This window comes from Ctenocephalides felis, unplaced genomic scaffold (genome assembly GCF_003426905.1).
Source record: "Ctenocephalides felis isolate EL2017-DRISC unplaced genomic scaffold, ASM342690v1 CF-g0.4_SCAFFOLD_01170, whole genome shotgun sequence".
NCBI classification, from domain to species: domain Eukaryota; kingdom Metazoa; phylum Arthropoda; class Insecta; order Siphonaptera; family Pulicidae; genus Ctenocephalides; species Ctenocephalides felis.
Genome location: NW_020537324.1, coordinates 69,645,964 through 69,669,977, shown reverse-complemented (window position 1 = coordinate 69,669,977; position 24,014 = coordinate 69,645,964). Strand labels below are relative to the sequence as shown.

At 28.4% G+C, this 24,014-nt stretch overlaps 1 protein-coding gene across 1 annotated transcript in view; it reads left to right on the top strand.

The window, feature by feature from the left end:
- The window catches only part of LOC113367601, a 192,196-nt gene extending 170,891 nt beyond the window's left edge, over nt 1-21,305 (top strand). The window contains exons 2-3 of the mRNA XM_026609195.1: nt 17,004-17,174; nt 21,082-21,305. Of these exons, the coding sequence (XP_026464980.1) occupies nt 17,009-17,174; nt 21,082-21,305 (390 nt within the window). The 5' untranslated portion in view covers nt 17,004-17,008. The remainder of the gene's footprint in view (nt 1-17,003; nt 17,175-21,081) is intronic.
- Nucleotides 21,306-24,014: the final 2,709 nt, after the last annotated feature.

Below are 24,014 nucleotides of genomic sequence, written 5' to 3'. Positions count from 1 at the left end.
AGAAATCTTATATAAGCCAATCTTATATAATTTAAATGTGTCTATAATGAAAATACGTATTTTAAAGCTATTAATATAATAAAGTCTGTACCAGGTTGACTAAAATGTTTGAATAATATACAATAGTCATTATTATATTATAAAGCTAGAACTTTGAAAAAGGAAAAATTGAGAGACATAAAGGACTTGCTAAAATTCATTCCCCCCACTATGAAAAATTGACAGAAATTATTCTAATCATCATAGAATACAGCTGATAGAGAAAATATTATTTATAGAATTACTGATTAATCACAAATAATATATTACAACAGTTAACATTTATTTTATGAAAATGCTTTACCACAAATATATAAGAATTAGGTTTATTTTTTTCAGTTGACAACTTGATTAACTCCACAAGTCATAATCTTTAACTTGAATTATAATTATTTACTCACTATTTACTGTAATCAACCTTATATACCGTCACATGTAAGCTATATACGAGTATGTATTTATACGTTCTACATTATATTTTCCAACTTATATTATTACAGGAATTTTTAAAAGCAATGTGCATTGCTCATCGCTTTTCTCCACTTTCTGTTTTATGGAGTTAGTCGATGTGTGCACTGAACGGCTCAAATATTAGTATATTATATTGAAAAATTGCAGACATGGGTACAGGACAACGTCTGTCGGGTCATCTAGTTTAATATACAAATCAAATTGGACAATTTCCTTACTGTATGTTTCTCTAGACTTCTAGAGAATGCAAGAAAGTAAAAAAAAATATCCAAAGTTTCGCAAAAATTTCTTACCAAATTTAAAATTTTTATAACTATTCGCAAAATATTAAGAATCTGCTGATAAGCTTTTGCGCAAAGATCAACCAAGTCGTTTCTTAGTAATTAGCAGAATAATGAAATTTTTTTACTTCCCGCAGGGTAGTTTATAGTGAAGAGCCAAAAATCTATTTTTTTTTAATTTCTTCATGTTTTGAAAATTTTTAGTGCATTTGATCAGCTTCATTTTTGAGTTTTCGGCGGTTTTAACCAGGAAAGCATACGAGTATTAAAATAATTATTATATGGCGTTATATCTCGCTATATGACCTACAATTAATTTCCAATTCGGACCCTCTATCTGCCCCACACGCCGAGCAATCGTCAAAAAAGTAAGAATTTTTTTTGGTATACTGCAAAATTTCAAATGCGAATATCTCGAAAACTAATAGACCAAGTGTCATAAAATTTTCACAGAATTTTACTAACACTATTGTGCATAAACACTATGAGTTTAATCGAAATCCGAGATGATAAGACTTTTTCATCAAAAAATTTTTAGTGCATTTGATCAGCTTCATTTTTGAGTTTTCGGCGGTTTTAACCAGGAAAGCATACGAGTATTAAAATAATTATTATATGGCGTTATATCTCGCTATATGACCTACAATTATTTCCAATTCGGACCCTCTATCTGCCCCACACGCCGAGCAATCGTCAAAAAAGTAAGAATTTTTTTTGGTATACTGCAAAATTTCAAATGCGAATATCTCGAAAACTAATAGACCAAGTGTCATAAAATTTTCACAGAATTTTACTAACACTATTGTGCATAAACACTATGAGTTTAATCGAAATCCGAGATGATAAGACTTTTTCATCAAAAATTTTTAGTGCATTTGATCAGCTTCATTTTTGAGTTTTCGGCGGTTTTAACCAGGAAAGCATACGAGTATTAAAATAATTATTATATGGCGTTATATCTCGCTATATGACCTACAATTAATTTCCAATTCGGACCCTCTATCTGCCCCACACGCCGAGCAATCGTCAAAAAAGTAAGAATTTTTTTTGGTATACTGCAAAATTTCAAATGCGAATATCTCGAAAACTAATAGACCAAGTGTCATAAAATTTTCACAGAATTTTACTAACACTATTGTGCATAAACACTATGAGTTTAATCGAAATCCGAGATGATAAGACTTTTTCATCAAAAATTTTTAGTGCATTTGATCAGCTTCATTTTTGAGTTTTCGGCGGTTTTAACCAGGAAAGCATACGAGTATTAAAATAATTATTATATGGCGTTATATCTCGCTATATGACCTACAATTAATTTCCAATTCGGACCCTCTATCTGCCCCACACGCCGAGCAATCGTCAAAAAAGTAAGAATTTTTTTTGGTATACTGCAAAATTTCAAATGCGAATATCTCGAAAACTAATAGACCAAGTGTCATAAAATTTTCACAGAATTTTACTAACACTATTGTGCATAAACACTATGAGTTTAATCGAAATCCGAGATGATAAGACTTTTTCATCAAAAAATTTTTAGTGCATTTGATCAGCTTCATTTTTGAGTTTTCGGCGGTTTTAACCAGGAAAGCATACGAGTATTAAAATAATTATTATATGGCGTTATATCTCGCTATATGACCTACAATTAATTTCCAATTCGGACCCTCTATCTGCCCCACACGCCGAGCAATCGTCAAAAAAGTAAGAATTTTTTTGGTATACTGCAAAATTTCAAATGCGAATATCTCGAAAACTAATAGACCAAGTGTCATAAAATTTTCACAGAATTTTACTAACACTATTGTGCATAAACACTATGAGTTTAATCGAAATCCGAGATGATAAGACTTTTTCATCAAAAAATTTTTAGTGCATTTGATCAGCTTCATTTTTGAGTTTTCGGCGGTTTTAACCAGGAAAGCATACGAGTATTAAAATAATTATTATATGGCGTTATATCTCGCTATATGACCTACAATTAATTTCCAATTCGGACCCTCTATCTGCCCCACACGCCGAGCAATCGTCAAAAAAGTAAGAATTTTTTTTGGTATACTGCAAAATTTCAAATGCGAATATCTCGAAAACTAATAGACCAAGTGTCATAAAATTTTCACAGAATTTTACTAACACTATTGTGCATAAACACTATGAGTTTAATCGAAATCCGAGATGATAAGACTTTTTCATCAAAAATTTTTAGTGCATTTGATCAGCTTCATTTTTGAGTTTTCGGCGGTTTTAACCAGGAAAGCATACGAGTATTAAAATAATTATTATATGGCGTTATATCTCGCTATATGACCTACAATTAATTTCCAATTCGGACCCTCTATCTGCCCCACACGCCGAGCAATCGTCAAAAAAGTAAGAATTTTTTTGGTATACTGCAAAATTTCAAATGCGAATATCTCGAAAACTAATAGACCAAGTGTCATAAAATTTTCACAGAATTTTACTAACACTATTGTGCATAAACACTATGAGTTTAATCGAAATCCGAGATGATAAGACTTTTTCATCAAAAAATTTTTAGTGCATTTGATCAGCTTCATTTTTGAGTTTTCGGCGGTTTTAACCAGGAAAGCATACGAGTATTAAAATAATTATTATATGGCGTTATATCTCGCTATATGACCTACAATTAATTTCCAATTCGGACCCTCTATCTGCCCCACACGCCGAGCAATCGTCAAAAAAGTAAGAATTTTTTTTGGTATACTGCAAAATTTCAAATGCGAATATCTCGAAAACTAATAGACCAAGTGTCATAAAATTTTCACAGAATTTTACTAACACTATTGTGCATAAACACTATGAGTTTAATCGAAATCCGAGATGATAAGACTTTTTCATCAAAAAATTTTTAGTGCATTTGATCAGCTTCATTTTTGAGTTTTCGGCGGTTTTAACCAGGAAAGCATACGAGTATTAAAATAATTATTATATGGCGTTATATCTCGCTATATGACCTACAATTAATTTCCAATTCGGACCCTCTATCTGCCCCACACGCCGAGCAATCGTCAAAAAAGTAAGAATTTTTTTTGGTATACTGCAAAATTTCAAATGCGAATATCTCGAAAACTAATAGACCAAGTGTCATAAAATTTTCACAGAATTTTACTAACACTATTGTGCATAAACACTATGAGTTTAATCGAAATCCGAGATGATAAGACTTTTTCATCAAAAAATTTTTAGTGCATTTGATCAGCTTCATTTTTGAGTTTTCGGCGGTTTTAACCAGGAAAGCATACGAGTATTAAAATAATTATTATATGGCGTTATATCTCGCTATATGACCTACAATTAATTTCCAATTCGGACCCTCTATCTGCCCCACACGCCGAGCAATCGTCAAAAAAGTAAGAATTTTTTTTGGTATACTGCAAAATTTCAAATGCGAATATCTCGAAAACTAATAGACCAAGTGTCATAAAATTTTCACAGAATTTTACTAACACTATTGTGCATAAACACTATGAGTTTAATCGAAATCCGAGATGATAAGACTTTTTCATCAAAAAATTTTTAGTGCATTTGATCAGCTTCATTTTTGAGTTTTCGGCGGTTTTAACCAGGAAAGCATACGAGTATTAAAATAATTATTATATGGCGTTATATCTCGCTATATGACCTACAATTAATTTCCAATTCGGACCCTCTATCTGCCCCACACGCCGAGCAATCGTCAAAAAAGTAAGAATTTTTTTTGGTATACTGCAAAATTTCAAATGCGAATATCTCGAAAACTAATAGACCAAGTGTCATAAAATTTTCACAGAATTTTACTAACACTATTGTGCATAAACACTATGAGTTTAATCGAAATCCGAGATGATAAGACTTTTTCATCAAAAAATTTTTAGTGCATTTGATCAGCTTCATTTTTGAGTTTTCGGCGGTTTTAACCAGGAAAGCATACGAGTATTAAAATAATTATTATATGGCGTTATATCTCGCTATATGACCTACAATTAATTTCCAATTCGGACCCTCTATCTGCCCCACACGCCGAGCAATCGTCAAAAAAGTAAGAATTTTTTTTGGTATACTGCAAAATTTCAAATGCGAATATCTCGAAAACTAATAGACCAAGTGTCATAAAATTTTCACAGAATTTTACTAACACTATTGTGCATAAACACTATGAGTTTAATCGAAATCCGAGATGATAAGACTTTTTCATCAAAAAATTTTTAGTGCATTTGATCAGCTTCATTTTTGAGTTTTCGGCGGTTTTAACCAGGAAAGCATACGAGTATTAAAATAATTATTATATGGCGTTATATCTCGCTATATGACCTACAATTAATTTCCAATTCGGACCCTCTATCTGCCCCACACGCCGAGCAATCGTCAAAAAAGTAAGAATTTTTTTTGGTATACTGCAAAATTTCAAATGCGAATATCTCGAAAACTAATAGACCAAGTGTCATAAAATTTTCACAGAATTTTACTAACACTATTGTGCATAAACACTATGAGTTTAATCGAAATCCGAGATGATAAGACTTTTTCATCAAAAAATTTTTAGTGCATTTGATCAGCTTCATTTTTGAGTTTTCGGCGGTTTTAACCAGGAAAGCATACGAGTATTAAAATAATTATTATATGGCGTTATATCTCGCTATATGACCTACAATTAATTTCTAATTCGGATCCTCGGACTTGCGAAAAATTATTAAAATGTTTCATGTATCAGGAGTTTCATGTATCTCTAATGCGCTCGTGTCTTTGCTTCTTCAGCTGATAAGTATACACTGTATGATATTTCATTGAATTTCACTTTCATTCAAATTTAATTTAACCTGTTTGCAATACGTATGTAACGTATGGCTAGGTTAAAAATAAGTAAAATATAGGGATCGAGTTTCTTAATATTTAATCAGATATAATTCTAGTATAAGATATAGATATAGTACTAGCGCAATATACTTCGTGACGAATATACTTGTCATGAGCTCGATTCAGACTACGATTCAAACTATGCACACTGTTAGATGTGAGCGCCACTGCTAATTGGTTAAAATACATGATACATGATTAGATTTAATATTGTAGAGATATGAAATGAACGCTTTCCTCACATTAAAACATCTATATGTTTATGGACGTGCAATTCTAGAAATTGCAGTTCCCAAAATACAAAATTTAGAGCTGAACATTCTGGCATACCTAAAAAAAATGGATGCGTGTGTGTGAGTGTGTTTTGTGTGTCCGCAATGTTTCGTCTACGTTTTCATAAAGAAAACTGGAAGCGTTAAAGTTTTATATGCACCTCCTGTAATGACATTTAGTTTTATTATTTACATGAGGATTCGTTGTACTAAATCAAGCAACGGCAACCTAGTATATATACTAGGTGAAAATATATAAGTACTAGGTGAAAACGATAACTAGTGGGGTGTATGGCATCGGGCCTTAAGGCAAATTGCTAGATCTACCCGTACAGTAACAAAATGCTCGAGGAATACTGAATGTTTTCACATAGATTATTATAAATATTGTAACATTGTCTAATATTTATAAGAATTATATAAACTGAATCGCAAAGTTAAAATTATTTGCTTGAAGTATATTAGAACTTTAGTCAGAATTAAAAATAAAATCTGAATTATTTTCGATATACAAAAAAAAACTAAAAAAAAAATATATATAACAATTTTTTTTCTAAAATTAATTATTTTGTTAAAACAAGCTGAAAGTTCTTTGAATCATTAAAATCGGACGCTTAGTTCTCTTAAAAACTGCCATTTTTTGCACATTTAGCTATGTATCTCCGAAACCGCTGGACCTGCCTTTGCCAAAAACTAATAATCACTTTTCCCAATCATTACTAATTGAATTTCTTTTTAGATCATTCAAATCTGATACTCCGTTCACTCAAAAACTCGATTTCTATTTTATGCACTCTTTGCTCCGTATCTCCGAAAGCGCTGCACCTGCCAAAAACTAATCAGCTCTTCTCCCTATCAATAGGAATCGAATGTTTTTTGAACCATTCAAATCGGTTGATCCGTGCGCCCGAAAACGTGACTGGAAATTTGTATCCATACATACATACACACACACACACACATACACACACATCTATTTTTTCTGAGGTATGCCAAAATGTTCAGAAACTTTCAAAACGTCTAGAAATGTAAAAATTTTCAATTTTGATTTTTGGCCCATTATAATAACTTACCCTACGGAAAGTTAAAAATTTATGTTATTTTGTTATTTGGCGAATTTACTCGTCATGAGCTCCATTCAAACGACAAAAAACTGTGCGCACTGTTTAACGTAAGCAACTCAGTTAACAAGTTAAAACTAATTATTACATACCCCAGTATAAAACCAAAATTTGTATGTACTACTCCTTTCAATAATACACACATTTCTACCAACACCAATACATGACCTCAATTTCTATCAAAATTAACTACACTGACACGACACTGAAATGGTACACGGAATCTTCTTCGGCCTATCGAATAAATCCCGGTGCCATCAAACATGCAGCGCATACGCTTAGGTATAATCGCATATCCCGTGGTGATGGTGACATCATTTGCAAGCGATCTCCCGTCGACATCGACATCGACGTCGCCGTCGCCGTCCCAAATGACGGCACGTACCAATGCTACATCGTTTAGGCGTGACCGCCAAACTGTGCGTTATTTACAGGTTGGCAAATGCGGCGGCGGCGGCGGTATATATGTATATGATGGTAAATTTGGACAATGCTCGTGATGCCTTACTAGCTAGCTAGTTTAGATACAGAATAGGATCCGGAGGTTTAGGTAGGCTGTTCATCGTTCTTATCTTGCAAATGTTGATATTGAGGATTTGGATCGTGATACTGGTTGAAAACTGGCATTATATTATCGAATTTCATGAAAATTGTATCCAAACATATATACACATACATACATTTTTTCTAAGGTATGCCAAAATATTCAGAAACTTTTGAAACGCAAAGATATGCAAAAAGTTGACAAATCGTCATAGAAAATCGGCAGAGTTTGTGCATTGGCGAATGTGTATGTCGTGCGTATAAATCATTGATTGTTTGCTATTTAAAGTAAAATTTATGAAAAAAAAATAAATATATATTCTGTATTGTCGAGTTGTTTATAATCTGTATACAATATTTCGATATTGCATGAAGTTTCTGAAATGTACAATCAATATGCTTGATCAATAAAAATTAAGAAATAGCAATTCATAAAGCATTTTCTACTATTTATTTAGATTTTTTTTTCTTTTAATCAAAAATTATTCTCACGTTTTTACATTTACATGTATAATATTTAATCAAATTTAATCATTTTATATTTTATTATGTTTAATCTAAAGTCTTAGTCTAACTTACCTTGTGATTGACAAATATACTCTTCACGGGCTGATCTCCGACAATTAAGTTGTTAAATAAATGTAACAAAAAATTCCCATTGTAAGAATCGAAACTGGAATTATAATACAGTTGACTAATTGTATAACCGAACTTCAAATCAAATTTGCCAAAAAAAATCGAATAAATATTATTTAAATAAATTAACGCTTCAGGGTGTTTTGTTAATATCTTAAAAACAAAATAAAGTTTAGAGTATTTAGATTATATCTTAGAAAACTTTAGTTTATTTCTTAAAAATACTGAATTTGAATTGTCATATTGATTACTTATCAAGTTGTGCATAATGTCGAGCCAAATTTTTGAAATTTCTCTGGAAATAATTAATGTACAAAATAAAAGTTAAAATCCTCATCAATCCTATAACTATTGATAAAGTTTTGGACTGTTTATCTAATGAATATACCTGTATGTTTATATTGGAATTTGAATATATTGATATATTGACTTGTAGTGAATTATTAAAATTTTACTCAAAATATTTAAAACTTTTATATAAATTAACTAACTTAACTATAAGTGTCAGAGTTATAGGCTCGTTGTAGATAATATTCTGCAAATTTTGACACTGGATATGGTTTTTGAAACTTTTAATTATTTACCTGATATATTTCATAAATTATAGTTAGAATTTTATATTAATACTCTAAGAATCTAATACAACCCCCTAAAAAATTACTAACTTTTGCTAAATATATATAAATAAAAATCTTGGAAATTGAACAAACGAATTTACGATGAAAATGCTGGTATAAAACAATTTTATATTACCTTAACAATCATAAATTTTTTTTAATGTTGTTTTTAAGTTGAGGTACCTCAACTATTGATTTATCTATATTTGTTATCCATATTTGTTAACAAATGAAATTTCATTTCTAAAATTTTTTAAATGCAGATATAGATGCATCAATGAGGTGAAGAAGTTATTTTCACTTACAAACATAGATGGATCTATAATTTTTATACTGCTTGATATGAGATCGATTGATAAATTCTACACTTATTGAAGATAAAACGCAATAATAATCTGTAGAGTTAGTATGGAAAAATATCGATGAGAAATAATATAATAAATAGTGTTGAGATGTAGGATTGTAAAAATATTTATTCTATATTATAAACATCTTTTAAACATTACGAATTTTCTTATCACATTTTTATACCAAAAATCGAAACTGCTTATATAATAACATAGTTTTTAAAAAATACATTATTAACAATCGTTATCCATTCTTTCAGTAATATTTTTGCTAATCCATATCATTGAGACTATTACTAGCAATTGTTGCAAATTTATTGATTCACTAACCAAATTACTTCGAATACGGATTTAACTTGCACCTTTGTCAACCTGTTCACAAAGTTGAACCGCACACATGTGACAGTTACAATAATTTTCGTTTAGAACTTTGAACCCAAAGTTTGTAAATCATTAAATGGAAATAAATGAACATTTGATAGTAGAATATGGTGTATCAGTAAAATATAAATTTATATAAATATTTATTGATATTTTGAATAAACCTACAAAGTAACAAATAAAGCTGGTGTAGTTATAGTTGAAATAAAAATATTCTAAATTGATTTATGGGGGGAGTGATGTGCAGCGCGAACTGATTCCCATATGACTTTGATTTTCCGCAATGCAGTTTTCCGTTACATCAGCAACTGATGCAATCTGAAAATACAACTTGATATAATTTTTTCTAATAACTTACCTTAATTACCCATCTTCTAGAAGTGCACTTGTGACAATATACACAGTCCGATGATTCCGTGATACATTAACGCAATCATCGTTCCCAACATTTTCCTTTTTCCGTTGAGCAATCAACTGGAAAAGCAGATTTCAGAACATAGTAGACACTTTCCCACTGTCTGCTGTCCAAATATTATGAAAAATCTTTTCACTTCAAGTCTAGTGGAAACGTTTGAAATTATTGGGCTATGAATAGAATATTTTTGAATATTGTGAAATATTAATGAGCTAAAAAAACTACAGTGAGACATAGTAGTGAATATTGTGGACATTGTAAAAGAAAATACTTATATTGTAAAAATACTTAATAAAAATAAAAATAATAATAATAATATAATACACTTAAATTTGTTTAAATATCATAAATTAACCTAGAATTTGTTAAACAAAATAATCATATTGTAAAATGATTGTAAAGCTTATTAAAACACTTATTGAATTTAAAAAAAAAATACTTGCAACAAACTAGTTATATTTAAAAATAATTAAAATTAAATAAATATAAATAAGTTTATAGTGAATAAATTAAATAATAAATAAATAAGTAATAAAATAGCTAATAGTTAATTAAGTTCTACTAAATCTGCAAAATATTAACTTGAGCCTTATTATAATATTATTATACCTACGGCTTGTAAAAAAATACATGTTAGTTCAAGCATTTATCATTATAAGTTTTTTTTAAGTCTATAGATGGAGTTTTTTTTTTCAATTTTATTATCAATAACACTGTATGAATATATCTGTCATTTTATAAAGTTTCTGAAACTTTTAATAAAAATAATTTTTTTTTATTCATATTGTGCATTGTGCAATTTTGTATCTAAAAATAAATTTTTCAAACTTACATATTTTTGTAATATTTTTCTGAAACATTTTTTTTAATAATGTAATTAATTATGATACTCAATAGAGATTTCATAATTTTCATAACTTCCAAATTTTTGTAATTAAATGAATCTTGATTAAAAGAACTTAAACTAGCATGAACTAAAACTCGTATAAATAATTAAAAAAATATATTTATATACTTCAAAACTTGTTTGATTTTTATATTTTTTAAAAATAAACTACATAAATAGACTACAACTTTTTTAAATGAACTTTTATATAAAAATAAAAAGAGTATATGAAAAAAAAACTCCTGTATAAACAAAAACGTTTTTTTATATGAATAGAAACTTCTCTATTTGAACTAGAACTATTTTAAATATAATATAACTACTTTAAAAACAAATTTTAAATACACAAACAATTTTACATAAAATAATAATATTTTTAATATATAAAAACAGTTTTATTTTATTTAAAATTGTTTTTATAAACAAAAAGTATTTTAAATTAACCACAACTGTTGCATAAACAAAAAAAAAATATAAAGAAAAGCTTTTATATTTGAACAAAATTTTTTAATATGAACAAAGACCTTTTTGATATGAACAAAGGCTTTTTTATATGAACAAAAGCATTTTTCATATGGAAAAAGCTTCTGTTTATAAGAACAAAGACTTCTTTATATGACGAAATTTGATATGAACAAAAACTTTTTATATGAAAAAGGCTATTTGTAAATGACGAAATTTTTTATGAACATTTTCTTATATAAACAAAGGCTTTTTTATAAACAAAGGCTTTTTTGTATAAACAAAGGCTTTTTTTGTATGAACAAAAGCTTTTTGTATGAACAAAGGCTTTTTTATATGAACGAAAGCCTTTTTTGTATGAACGAAGGCTTTTTTTATGAACGAAGGCTTTTTTTATGAACGAAGGCTTTTTTTATGAACGAAGGCTTTTTTTATGAACGAAGGCTTTTTTTATGAACGAAGGCTTTTTTTATGAACAAAGGGTTTGTTGTATGAACAAAGGGTTTGTTGTATGAACAAAGGGTTTGTTGTATGAACAAAGGGTTTGTTGTATGAACAAAGGGTTTGTTGTATGAACAAAGGGTTTTTGTATGAACAAAGGGTTTTTGTATGAACGAAGGCTTTTAGTATAAACAAAAGCTTTTTGTATGAACAAAGGGTTTTTTGTATGAACTAAGGTTTTTGTATGAACAAAAGCTTTTTGTATTAACAAAGGCTTCTTTGTATGAACAAAGGGTTTTTTCACATGACCAAGGACTTTTTTTATATGAACTTTTGTCATTAATCAAGGACTTTTTTCATATAATCAAGGACTTTTTCCATATAATCTAGGACTTTTTCCATATAATCAAGGACTTTTTGCATATAATCAAGGACTTTTTTTTCATATCAACAACGACTTTTTTTTTCATATCAACAAGGACTTTTTTTTCCTATTAACATGGACTTTTTTTTACATCAACATGGACTTTTTTTCATATCAACAAGGACTTTCAAAATTAATCATATGTCCAGGCGAGTTAATCGCAGGAAATTCTTGTTAGAAAAATTTCTAAAATTTTCGAAATATTTCAACTTCCAAATGATATTAAAATTTATCGCATGTATCAATCACATCATGGGAGCTAGAATCCCATATCATTTTCCATAAATACATAATACGATACCACAGATTTGGGAAAATCAGTCGTATCCATTCGAAACCACGTCCTCGAGTCTGCACCGAAATATTTAGAGGCGAATGCAAAAGTATAAAGCGTTTTTTCACTGCACACACCATATAAAAATGTATGTGAAAATATGTCCTATTTCTTATTTCTTATTTAGAAGTGCATTTTCTCATCTTTGGGGGGCGCGTTGCTCCGCATACGGAATTGAATCATTCGCAGTACTAGCTGAAATACGAGTTTTAGTGGGAGAATTGGTAACCAGAAATGAAAATTGAAAGCTTTTTTTTTGTTAATGTTAATTTTTTAAAACTAACTTCAAAATCTAAAAACAAATTAAATTGGAATCAAATATGCACATTCATATTAATATGCACAGTGCACGAGATCAACATAATTTACTCGTCACAATTTTAAATGAAATTTTTTCATAAGGTAACTTATTTAGATGATGTTTGTAGCAAAAAATTAACTGTTAATATTTAATATATGTATTAATTAATGTGATAAATAATTATTTACAAGAATTTGTTGCCTTTGCTTTTTTAAAGACATTTTAATGTTTTCATGTACTTACATTTAAGTTAAATTTATAATTAATCTTGTGATTGTGTAATTGTTTATGAAATCAAACATAACTTAAATTATTAATAAGCATATATAAAAATATTACCAAATCAGCAAAAGAAAAAATAGATCTGCATTTTATTTTAATTAAATTTCCACAACTTTCAAAAGAACTGTGTTGTCTATACCGATAAGAGTCCATTTCTAATGCAATTTTAGTTGTATAAGATTATTAAAGAAGCACTTGGATTATTTCGTTTGTAATTTTTTTCAAAAAAAATTTGGGCTTATTTAGAAAAGTATTCTTAAATATCCAGTATGAGCTGATAGGTTTTACTTTTTGTCAAAAAAAAGTTCTGACATAGAATATGCCGACTGGAAGTGAGCTTGAAGAAAATCGTTCATTAATAAAATCGCATAGTTTTAGCTCCTAAATACATCATGGGCAAACTAGATTTTACTGCAAAATATTTTGCCAAAAAATATTCCATTTATTTTACTACAATTACTGGTACTAGCAACTTGTTAGATTTGTATCATGATTTTTGTGTGATTTTGATTCTACTTATTTTATTTTATATAAATTTATTTAGCCTTCTATTAATCATCACAAATTAATCATTTACATGATCTTCTAAAAATATACCCTAATTTTAAAATAATTTAAAAACCTAATAATTTGCGTACTTCAATAATATGGTATACTAATTTCACATTCTAATAATCTATAAATAACTTAATATTTTTTAATGCAGTTTTTGTTTTATTTATAAGTTATTTACAGTTTTTAATTTTTTTTTCAAAAATTAATTTATAATTGGCAAAAATAAATGTTTTATTGATAAGATTTCGAACAATTGAAGGCTCAAAGTAAAACATGATATATTCAACGACCAATAAATTTTTATGCAATTTAGCAAGAATGTTAAATTCATCTTAATATTAATACTCAAATAGTTTTATCAAAATCACAACATTTTATTTAACAAAAATTGTCATTATCAGCGAAATTTTGTAAACTTAATTGTAAGTCTAATTGTAAGTAGATCGGTTTCTTTGGATTTTTTTATTAGCTTCTTTAGAAAAAATATATTTTTTAATAAGACAATATATTTAAATTGTTGTTAAAATATGTTCATTGTTGGGAACTAGGTATTTTGAAGCAACTCATTCTAATTTAATAGGTGAAAAAACGAAAATTTAAGTAGTTTGAAATAAAGCTAAATAATGTAGATCATCTACAAATACTTACAAAGAATTACAAAATTCGGAAACTAGAAAAAAATAACGTATACATCTAATTAGTAAAACATATAATCATGTATTTTGAAATCATGGAATTTATAGCATTTAATAAAATTAAACATAAAATTCGCCTTTGGGACAACCTGGTATCGATCCGCAATCATACATATAAATTTGTTTGTAAGAAAAAGTAATCCTTCTTACAACATTGCATCAAGTTAAAAAAAATCGATACTATTGAAACAATTACAAAAATAATATTTTGGATATAGATAAGACAATAATTGCGTTGACTTCTAAAAGAGTCCAGCAGTTAAGAATATAAGTTTATTGTGAATTTATTCATTAAATAGAAAATATGATTGTTCAGAAAGTCGACATGTCATGACATTATATTTTGTTTCATCTCGTTACTGAGTCTGATAGTTCTTTGGGATCCTTACGTGATTACAAAGCAAAAATAAATATATAAAATGACCTAATATAATATTATTCTCATTGAAGTTCCTCAAATCAAACACAGATAGTTAGAGCAATATTTTTTCATAATTTTCTATTCTGTCTCTCCAACTCCCTCACTATTCAGTTTCTCCGTCTAAGGGTCTCTCTGAAATACGAGTTAACTCGAGTCACGTTCTGCAGATATGATCTAGTGTATGCCAGAACGCATAACCCATTTATTATTGCACCTAATATTACTCTAGAAGGAGAAATTGTAACACTCGAACACCATTTCCTTATACTTACACACTTATTCAATGATACTTAACTTACTGTGCCAAAAGTTGGACGGACCCAGAAAGTTTTGGGAAAAAACTTACTTTAAAGCAGTTCAAGAAATAACCGAGATAATAATTTATTAACTTTTCTTTATCAAATCTTATATTTAAAAATGAATCGCAAAATGTGTTGGAAAGCGCATAACTCAACAACGCCTCGACCAATTTGTCCAATTCTTTTTTTAAAATGTTCATTAAAGTTCAAGGATGGTTCTTACGGCGGGAAAAAATCGAACAGTTGCCTGGAAAACCCTAAAAACAGCCCTATTCTTTTTCACATACAAACGTTTTCTAACTAAAACGTAGAATTAATTTGAGCTTTATTGCTATTAAAGTTTATATTAAATTACAAGCACTCGCTGTATACTCCTTCTAAACGATTATTCGGATTTTGATAAATCTTTCTGAAGTTTGTTAAGGATATTATTTAGGATATATGTGATTATAAAGTACTGGGATGTATGTGCAATATTGCAGAAATAAATAAAAAAACATGCAAAAAACGACATGTCACTGTTTACATTGACAACAAATGAAAATTATCATCTGCCAAAAATTTCAATTTACTTATGAACCTAGACAATATTAAAATATATATAATAAATTTATGATTATGAATAAGAAAAATAAAATGTTTACATTATTTATTGCTAAAAAAGCAATATAAAACATCAGTATATGTATGGCAGATTGAGTGATACACATATGAACAGGATATGACAAATTAATTCACTTAAAATATGAAATTAAGTATTAATCAGGGCTGGTTTAGGCACCTTTAATGCGATGCTTGCGAAAAATAAGAGCGCACGCCTTAGGGGGCGCCAACACAAGATTCGGATATTAAATTTTTAGTTTTTTTCAATATATAATTTCTTTGCATCTTTTACTAACCTTTCCAAAATATTATTGAAATTCGTAAAAATTTCAATTTATAACAACTAATGGTAAAGTAAAGATGAATATATACAATTCGGCCCTAATGATATCGATTAGGAAAAGTTTAAGATGCAATTTTGGATATCTTAAATAATAAAATATTAAATTAATTTAATCCAACATGAAGTACCAGTGTTATGTTATGGTTATGGTTATGTTATACCGTTTAAAAGACTTCAATTTCCAATATAGTGTGGGAATTGAGACTCATCCTTTCATTTAAAACAGTTCTACATTTAACATCGCTCATATTATGAATGTATATGCATTTTGGCGTGAAAAGTAATTTAAAAAGCAATAATTATTATTTTTAGGTAAAAAGTAAATATTAGTATATTATATTAAAAAAATTGTAGACATGGGTACAGGACAACGTCTGTTCGATCATCTAGTTTAATATACAAATAAACATTTCATGTCTTTTAAACTATTTTATTACAATAAAGAATTGTGATCTCTCAATTATTATCTCCAATTGTACATTTTTCTTCTATAATAAAACTGAAGTCAGATTCAATATAAGCGAAATTAAGAAAACCGTAACGATTTCTATGAGAACGAAAAAAAAGAGAAAACTTTCTCCGCCGATTTGTACGTAAGATGACGATGATAGATAAAACAAACTTTTTTATTTCTTTTATACGTTAAAGCAATCAAAAAGAAAAGTTTTTTGCAGTCAGACAGACTTCGTTCAAAAGACAGAGATACGTATCTCTTAGACTGTTTTTTTATATTGAAAACTCGCCAGAAGGTAGTAATTATATTATTGTTAAATTGAATTAAGTTAGTGGGAGCTAAGTGGAAATTGCAAAGTATATTTTAGAGGTTTAATGCAGTTTCAGAACAATATTCTTGTAAAAAAGGTCGATGGACAGCAGATCCATAGACTGTTGTAATGAATGATTTTTAGAAGATTTATGAAGATATTTATAAATATTATACAATGCCAATAGTTATAATTTTATTTTTTTTCCTCTTGTTTCAGGTGAGATGATAATTACCAATGACAAATACTTGATGAGCGAAAGTAGTGGTACCTACTATAGTGTTCAAATGAAATTGGTAATCAAGAAGTTTCACAAAACTGATCTTGGAGGATACAAGTGCATATCCAAAAATTCCATTGGAGATGCTGAAGGCAACATCAGATTATACGGTAAGACATTAATAATACTAATACTAGAAATGAACAAAAATAGTAAAACTATCCATAAGAAACTTAACTTAAAATAATCTTTAACCCTTTCGACTCGGATGCCGCCGGCGGCAAAATTCATATAGATCTCGAAATTCGCGAGTGGAAATTAGTCGTAACATGGTCATTAAATTCTGAATATTTCTTTTAATTTTTATAATTTTTGTTTCATTCATATATTATTATGAAATCTATAAAATTACTTATATTATGTTCATCACCCTATAAGAGTAAATATATAGTTTCCTACAAAATATAGAAACTTTACTCACGTTTTGTATTCATAAGACTTTCCACAATTTTTATGTTTGCATCATATTTTTAATTATAATTCCTAAACAATCAATCAATTATTTCTGGCAATGTATAAAAAGTATTCATTTATAATAAATTTTGATATAAAATGTTTCTTAAATATTTTTTGTATATAAAGTATACTCGTAATTTCTATAAAAACCTATTGTATTTAACTTTTTGTTATTCAGGATTTTTAAGGGATGATATTTTGATATCTGTAGAATTTTTATTTACAATTTTAGAAAAGTATTTAGAAACCAGTCATATCCGAATAAAAGAGTAGAATGATCTTAAGCAAACTTGTCCTCAAATATTAAAAGTTAAATTAAGATTCAGGATACAAACTACAACTTTCTAGATTTTCAAACAATTTTAAAAAAAGGATATTTCTAAAATCTTTAATATAGAAAATTATAGAAACAATTTTAGAAAAAACGTACCGTATTCTGATTTTTTCATAAATATCAGTAAAAATTGGTTTGGAAATGAGCAATGTCACTTATCCCTCTACAAATAAAAAAAGACTAAATAACAATAGTTTAAGAAAATTCTTAAATTAATTCCTTGAAGTAATCTGTATTAGTTCATTTTATAATAATACGAAAATAAATTTGAACTCAAAAATGTGCAATACTAAATTTTTTTGTTTTATTGCCTAGTATATGAACAAACTTATTCAATAATGCATTTCAAAAGATAATAAAAAACTTACTTTTGTAATACATAGCTGATGTCATCTTAACACTAGCAATTAGTTGAAAACTGTAATTTTTTTTCCAATTTTACAAAGTGTTTATGAACTAATCATACTTTTCAATGAAGTAAAGAATCAGTAAACCATTTTGTTAAATATTATTAATTTATTTGAAACTACCATCACCAATATATTAATATTTTTTTATTTTTATAGTTTTATATTTTATTAAATTTAATTTGATATTTTGCAGCGTTTTTTGAAAATTCATTTTATATTAGGCATACCTTTATTTTCTAATTATTCTGCATTATATTGATTTTACATACTTTATATTTTATTTTATTTAACATATTGATCTTATTCTGTACTTGAAAGCTTATTTGCACTTCCATTTCTAGTTATTTTAAAGTAGGAATTCATAACACTTAGGCTTGATATAAGGATTCACCAAACTCAAGTTTTAAATCGAAAATCTACGAAATTTTTATTATACTAATTTAAAGACCTTAAAAAACTAAAATCTGTATTAAAGTAAAAAAAAATCTATATGAAGTTCATTACATCGTAAAGTATGACCATCGCAAGATATTTTTTCATGTTCAATCTTAAACTAAACTAGTGGTTTATGGCATCGTGCCTTAAGACAAATTTCTGGAACTTCCCGTACCGTAATGAAATATTCGAGAAATTTTAAACGTTTTCAAATATATTATTACAAATACTGCAACTTTCATTATTTTTGCTAACTTGTTATATCTGAGCAAATCAAATGTAAATCATGAATCAATTTAGAAAGTATCGTTATTTCATTTCGAATTCAATTTCAAAAAAAAAAATAGTTGCCTAATTTACACAAAATTGAAATAATTCTGTGCGACATTTGCACCTATACTGTGCTTAGCTTGGCGGCATTTTCACATTTTTCAATAGTTTTCACAAAATTGGATAAGTGCTCCAGTGCATAAACAGTCTAAACGCACTTGGGTATACATTTGTATCAGAGTGGCGCTTAGACTGTGCTTAGCCTGGGTAATTTTTTGAATTTTTAATCCAAAATTACAAAAATATTTTATGGAAAATAAAAAAAAATGTAATAATTTTTTATCTTCAAAAGCAATTGTTTTGTCAATACAAGCAGAAAGTTTTTTAGATCATTTAAATCGGACGCTTAGTTCACTCAAAAACTGCTGTTTTTTGCACATTTAGCTCTGTATCTTCGAAATGGCGGGACCTGTCTTTGCCAAAAACTAATCACCTCCCAATCATTACAAATTAAATGTTTTTTGGATCATTCAAATCCGATACTCCGTTTCTTCAAAAACCCGATTTGTATTTTCTGCACTCTGTGCTCCGTATCTCCGTAACGGCTGGACTTGCCTTTGCCAAAAACTAATCAGCACATCTCCCACATCAATAGGGATCGAATGTCTTTTAAACCATTCAAAACGGTTGATCCGTACGCCCGAAAACGTGGACGAAAAAATGCGGACATACAAAACACACACACACACATCATTTTTTTCTGAGGTATGCCAGAATGTTCAGAAACCTTCAAAACGTGAAGATATGCAAAAAAATTTATTTTCGATTTTCGGCACATTACTATAACTACCCTACGGGAAGTTATCTTAGCATTTGATTATAATTTTTCAAAATCATATATTATTCACGATTTTATTTTATTTTTCATAACAAAATTTACTCCGAATAAACACCGGAATGTACATAAGTAAACATCTCCGTTAACTCTTGTAAGTTCAATTACGAGGATAGTTGGCAGGCATTAGCGTAATTATTTATCTGACGCTGCCGTTATGCCGTTACTTTACATAAACTCATAAAGAGCGAAATTGTAGTTGCAGCTACGTCGTTCTCTCTTGCCAAACTAACTTATTTATAATAAAATAGTTCTGTCTTCTTAACGCATCGTGAAGAAAATATATTATCCGTAATAAAACTTCATTAAGGGGGTTGTTCTTTTTTTTGTTACAAAAAATTCAAGGTATTTGTTTTTATTTTTCTCGAAATGTGTTTATCATAGAGACATGCGGTTTTTTTTAAACAAAAATTACAAAATCATAGAATATTAAGAATTTTTTTTGTCGCCGTCATTTTTCAACCAGGGAGCGCCAAAGTCGGCCTTGCAAAATCGATCTCTTTTGCGGTGCCACAGATAAATCCGTTGCGCATCGCCTGAAACAAAAAAAAAACGAAACTACGTTGAAGAAGAAGTTTGAATCCAGTCCCCCTACCAAAATGAAAAAAAAAGCAAGAAGGAAAAAAATGGCAGCTATTTAAAAAAAACGTGTTAAAAAGGGCCTTTTTTGGGACGAGAAGCTTCGCAATTTTTTTTTGCGTAATGTTATCAAGTTGTTTGAGGTAGGGGGACTAGGTATTGCAGTGGTGAACAAATTAAAAAAAAAATGCAAGTCGATCCGACTTGTAGTTTTTTTTTTAATTTGTGGCACCGTATTGAAAAAAGTCAATTTGAGAAAAACGTATTTAAAGTTTTTAATATAATGTACTAAATACCCGATTTAATTTAATGTACGAAATATACCGTGGTGTTCAAAGATGCTGACACATTAAAAAGGTCATGTGCATGACGTTTTATAATGCAAATGAGAGCAGCTGGCATACAATAGCTCGCAGAGCGATAAAAAAAACGTTTTCAGAGGATCATACGTATAGAGATATTTAAATCTATAACTTCGTCAAAAAATAGATATTGAGATGATTTTTTTTTAAATAATTCTAAGGTTTTTAGCTTTTATAATATCAAAAAATCTCAAAATCGAAAAAAAAAACGAACAACCCCCTTAAAATATGTTTTATTGGATATTTTATAACCCATGTATTTTTTTATTTTTCCAGAAATGGAACTACCCTACAGAGCCAAAAGCGCCCTGGACCGCCTCGACCTAGAAACAGATTCCAGCTCCGACCAAAATTCAAATGAAGAAGACGAAGGCCAATCCGAAAACCGTTTATATAGTGGGTACCAAGGACCCCTTAGAGAACAGGGTCCCATGGAGGTCCAGAAGGCACATCTAATGATTCCACATCCATTTCAATCAGAACGATACACAAATTTCTGATTCTGATGGTATCCTCGATTTTGGTCTTTGTAAGAAACCATGGAGATGTAAGATATGTAACGCGGTGAGTGGTATAGTAGATATAAATGATGATAGAAAATTATGATATTGATATTTATATGTAAATAATATAGTTTTAACTATCTACATTTATAAGTGTATCAAACTTAGTATAATGTTGTGTGCGCCTGTATATAATTAATTTGTAATTGTCACACGCTATTTGAGAACAAAAATTGATAAATTATTTTACCGTTTTTAGTTTTGAAATTCAGCACGTTATGTTAAGATTTTACAGTTATAAAAACAACTATATTTATGACGTTTGTTTTTTAAAAACTGGTCAGTGATTAAACATTCTACAATGATAGTTATATGATTATTCTCTAAGCAAAGTGAAATCTGCCTAAGTTTTGAAAATACGTTATTGTATACATTTTTTGTTTGTGCTATAAACCTAATCAGCTTTCTTTGATATTAACATGATTTTTATAGAAAGTCTGTCAAAGATATTTCAACATATTTTTTTATTTTTTTAGTTATTACAATTCTTATTAAAAATCCCTTAAAGTTCATTTGCCCTGAACTAAATTTTGAATAAGAAGGCCAATATATTTCAGTAATATTACGTATTACTGTTAAAACTACAAATTTATAAGAGGTATAATAACAAATATATATAATCACAAAGATAAGAGATTGATTTTCGGGTTTATTTGCTTTTTGTTTATTTTAAATAAAATGAAAAAATTGTAAAAAAAACATATTTGGCAGTCTAAAATAATCATTTGACATATGTCCATTAAATTATCAGATATTTTATACATGAGTACTGATATTGTTACAATTTCTATGAATTCCGTACTGAGATTTTTAATTTTTGAAGTCTACTTACACGGTTCAAACAAATGTCAACATTTTCAGAATATCTGCTTTTTTAAATGTTCAAAAGTATGTAAAGTTTTAAATTTTAAATATAAATTTTAAATGTACAATTAAGTTTCAAATTGTATATATTTCATATGCGTTATTATAATCGTAAGATATATAATCTATTCTAAGATGTATTCATTCGGCATCTCTTCTTAATGTAAACATTTTTAAGTGTTTTGAGCGATACTATCGTCACTGTATATTATATTATCAAATGAATATATAGTAATTATATTATCTCTTTGGAAATTTTTAATCATGTTATTTATATATAATGATCAATTTAATGATAATTAATCATTTGCTCGAATATTTAATTCTGGTACGGCAAGTTCTAGCAAATTGATTTAATGCGCAATGCCATGCACCACTAGTTTATCTAATTCTGATGAGCTTTATTTGCTGCAATACTTCCAAATGGCTATTTTCATTTGTTTTATATCTTAGATCTATAATCTCAATATCATCTCACTACTGCTTGATATCAAGCTGGCCCGGGTTGATTATCAAAGCCGGAAATTATTGAGACTAGAACAAGTTCTTATCTTGACCATTGCAAGTAGAAAATTTAAAAAATATATATGTATTTGCATAGATTTATTGCCTATCAAAATAATATACTTTTTTAAGACAATATGCCGGGTGTAAATGCATTTAAAAGATTATCTCTTATGAGATATCTCTATTTTTTATTTTTTGACATTTTATTTAAGATTGTATGGCCACTTATTTTTCAATCTTCGAGTAGGAGATCCCTTGTTTAATTCTTTTAAATATTTGTTTGGGTGACCTGGTAATTTTTTGTGGTATTTTCAGTTGAAAATTGATTCAAAATTCCTTATTTATACTATGTAGTTATCGATCGATCTGATCAATAATCTTAAGAAAATCTGATTGTACTACTGCTTGTTGTCAAGCCGACTGATGGGATTTTCAAAACCGAAACTGGGCACGACTAGCTCGAGTAAAATTTTAAATCAAAATTCCTTGTAGAGATCAATCGATCTGGCATAAATCGATCTTAACTATTTTTTTTAGTTTTTGAAATTTTCACCTGATAAGAGATTTTAGTTCTTGTTCTTGTTCTTCTTCTTAGATTTCGTGTTCGTTTCGATGTAGTCGATGTATTCGATGTAGTATAAGAGTCCGCGAGGAATTACAATTAATTTTCGCAGTATAATGAAAACACTCGTGCCGTAAGCTGATTAAGTGCTAATTGCATGGCAACGGGATTACGACAATCCTTGGCGGATATATAACTATATATTGTATATATATACATATATACATATCAGTATATATATATATATATATACACCCAAGAAGAAGAAGAGCTCATACATCCATAGGTGATAAAGCAGCATCCCCAATATCGATCATAACATAATTCTGAACTTAGCACTTAATATTAATTATAAAATTTGTTGCATAGGAAAATTATTTACTTGTACAGCATATTTGCAATATAGCAAAATGTAGGTAACTTGATAATATTAGTTGCGTATGGCATCGTGCCTTAAGGCAAATTGCTGGAACTTCCCGTACCGTAACGAAATGTTCGAGGAATACTGAATGTTTTCAAATAGATTATTATAGATACTGCATACATTGTGTAATATTTATAAGGATTATATAAAATGACTTGCAAAGTTGAAATTATTTATTTAAAGTAACTAAGTAAGCTTCAGAACTTTACACAGGGTTAAAGTTAAAATCAGAATTATTTTCGTAATACAAAAAAAAAGATTTTTGAAAAAAATACTAAAATATTTCAAA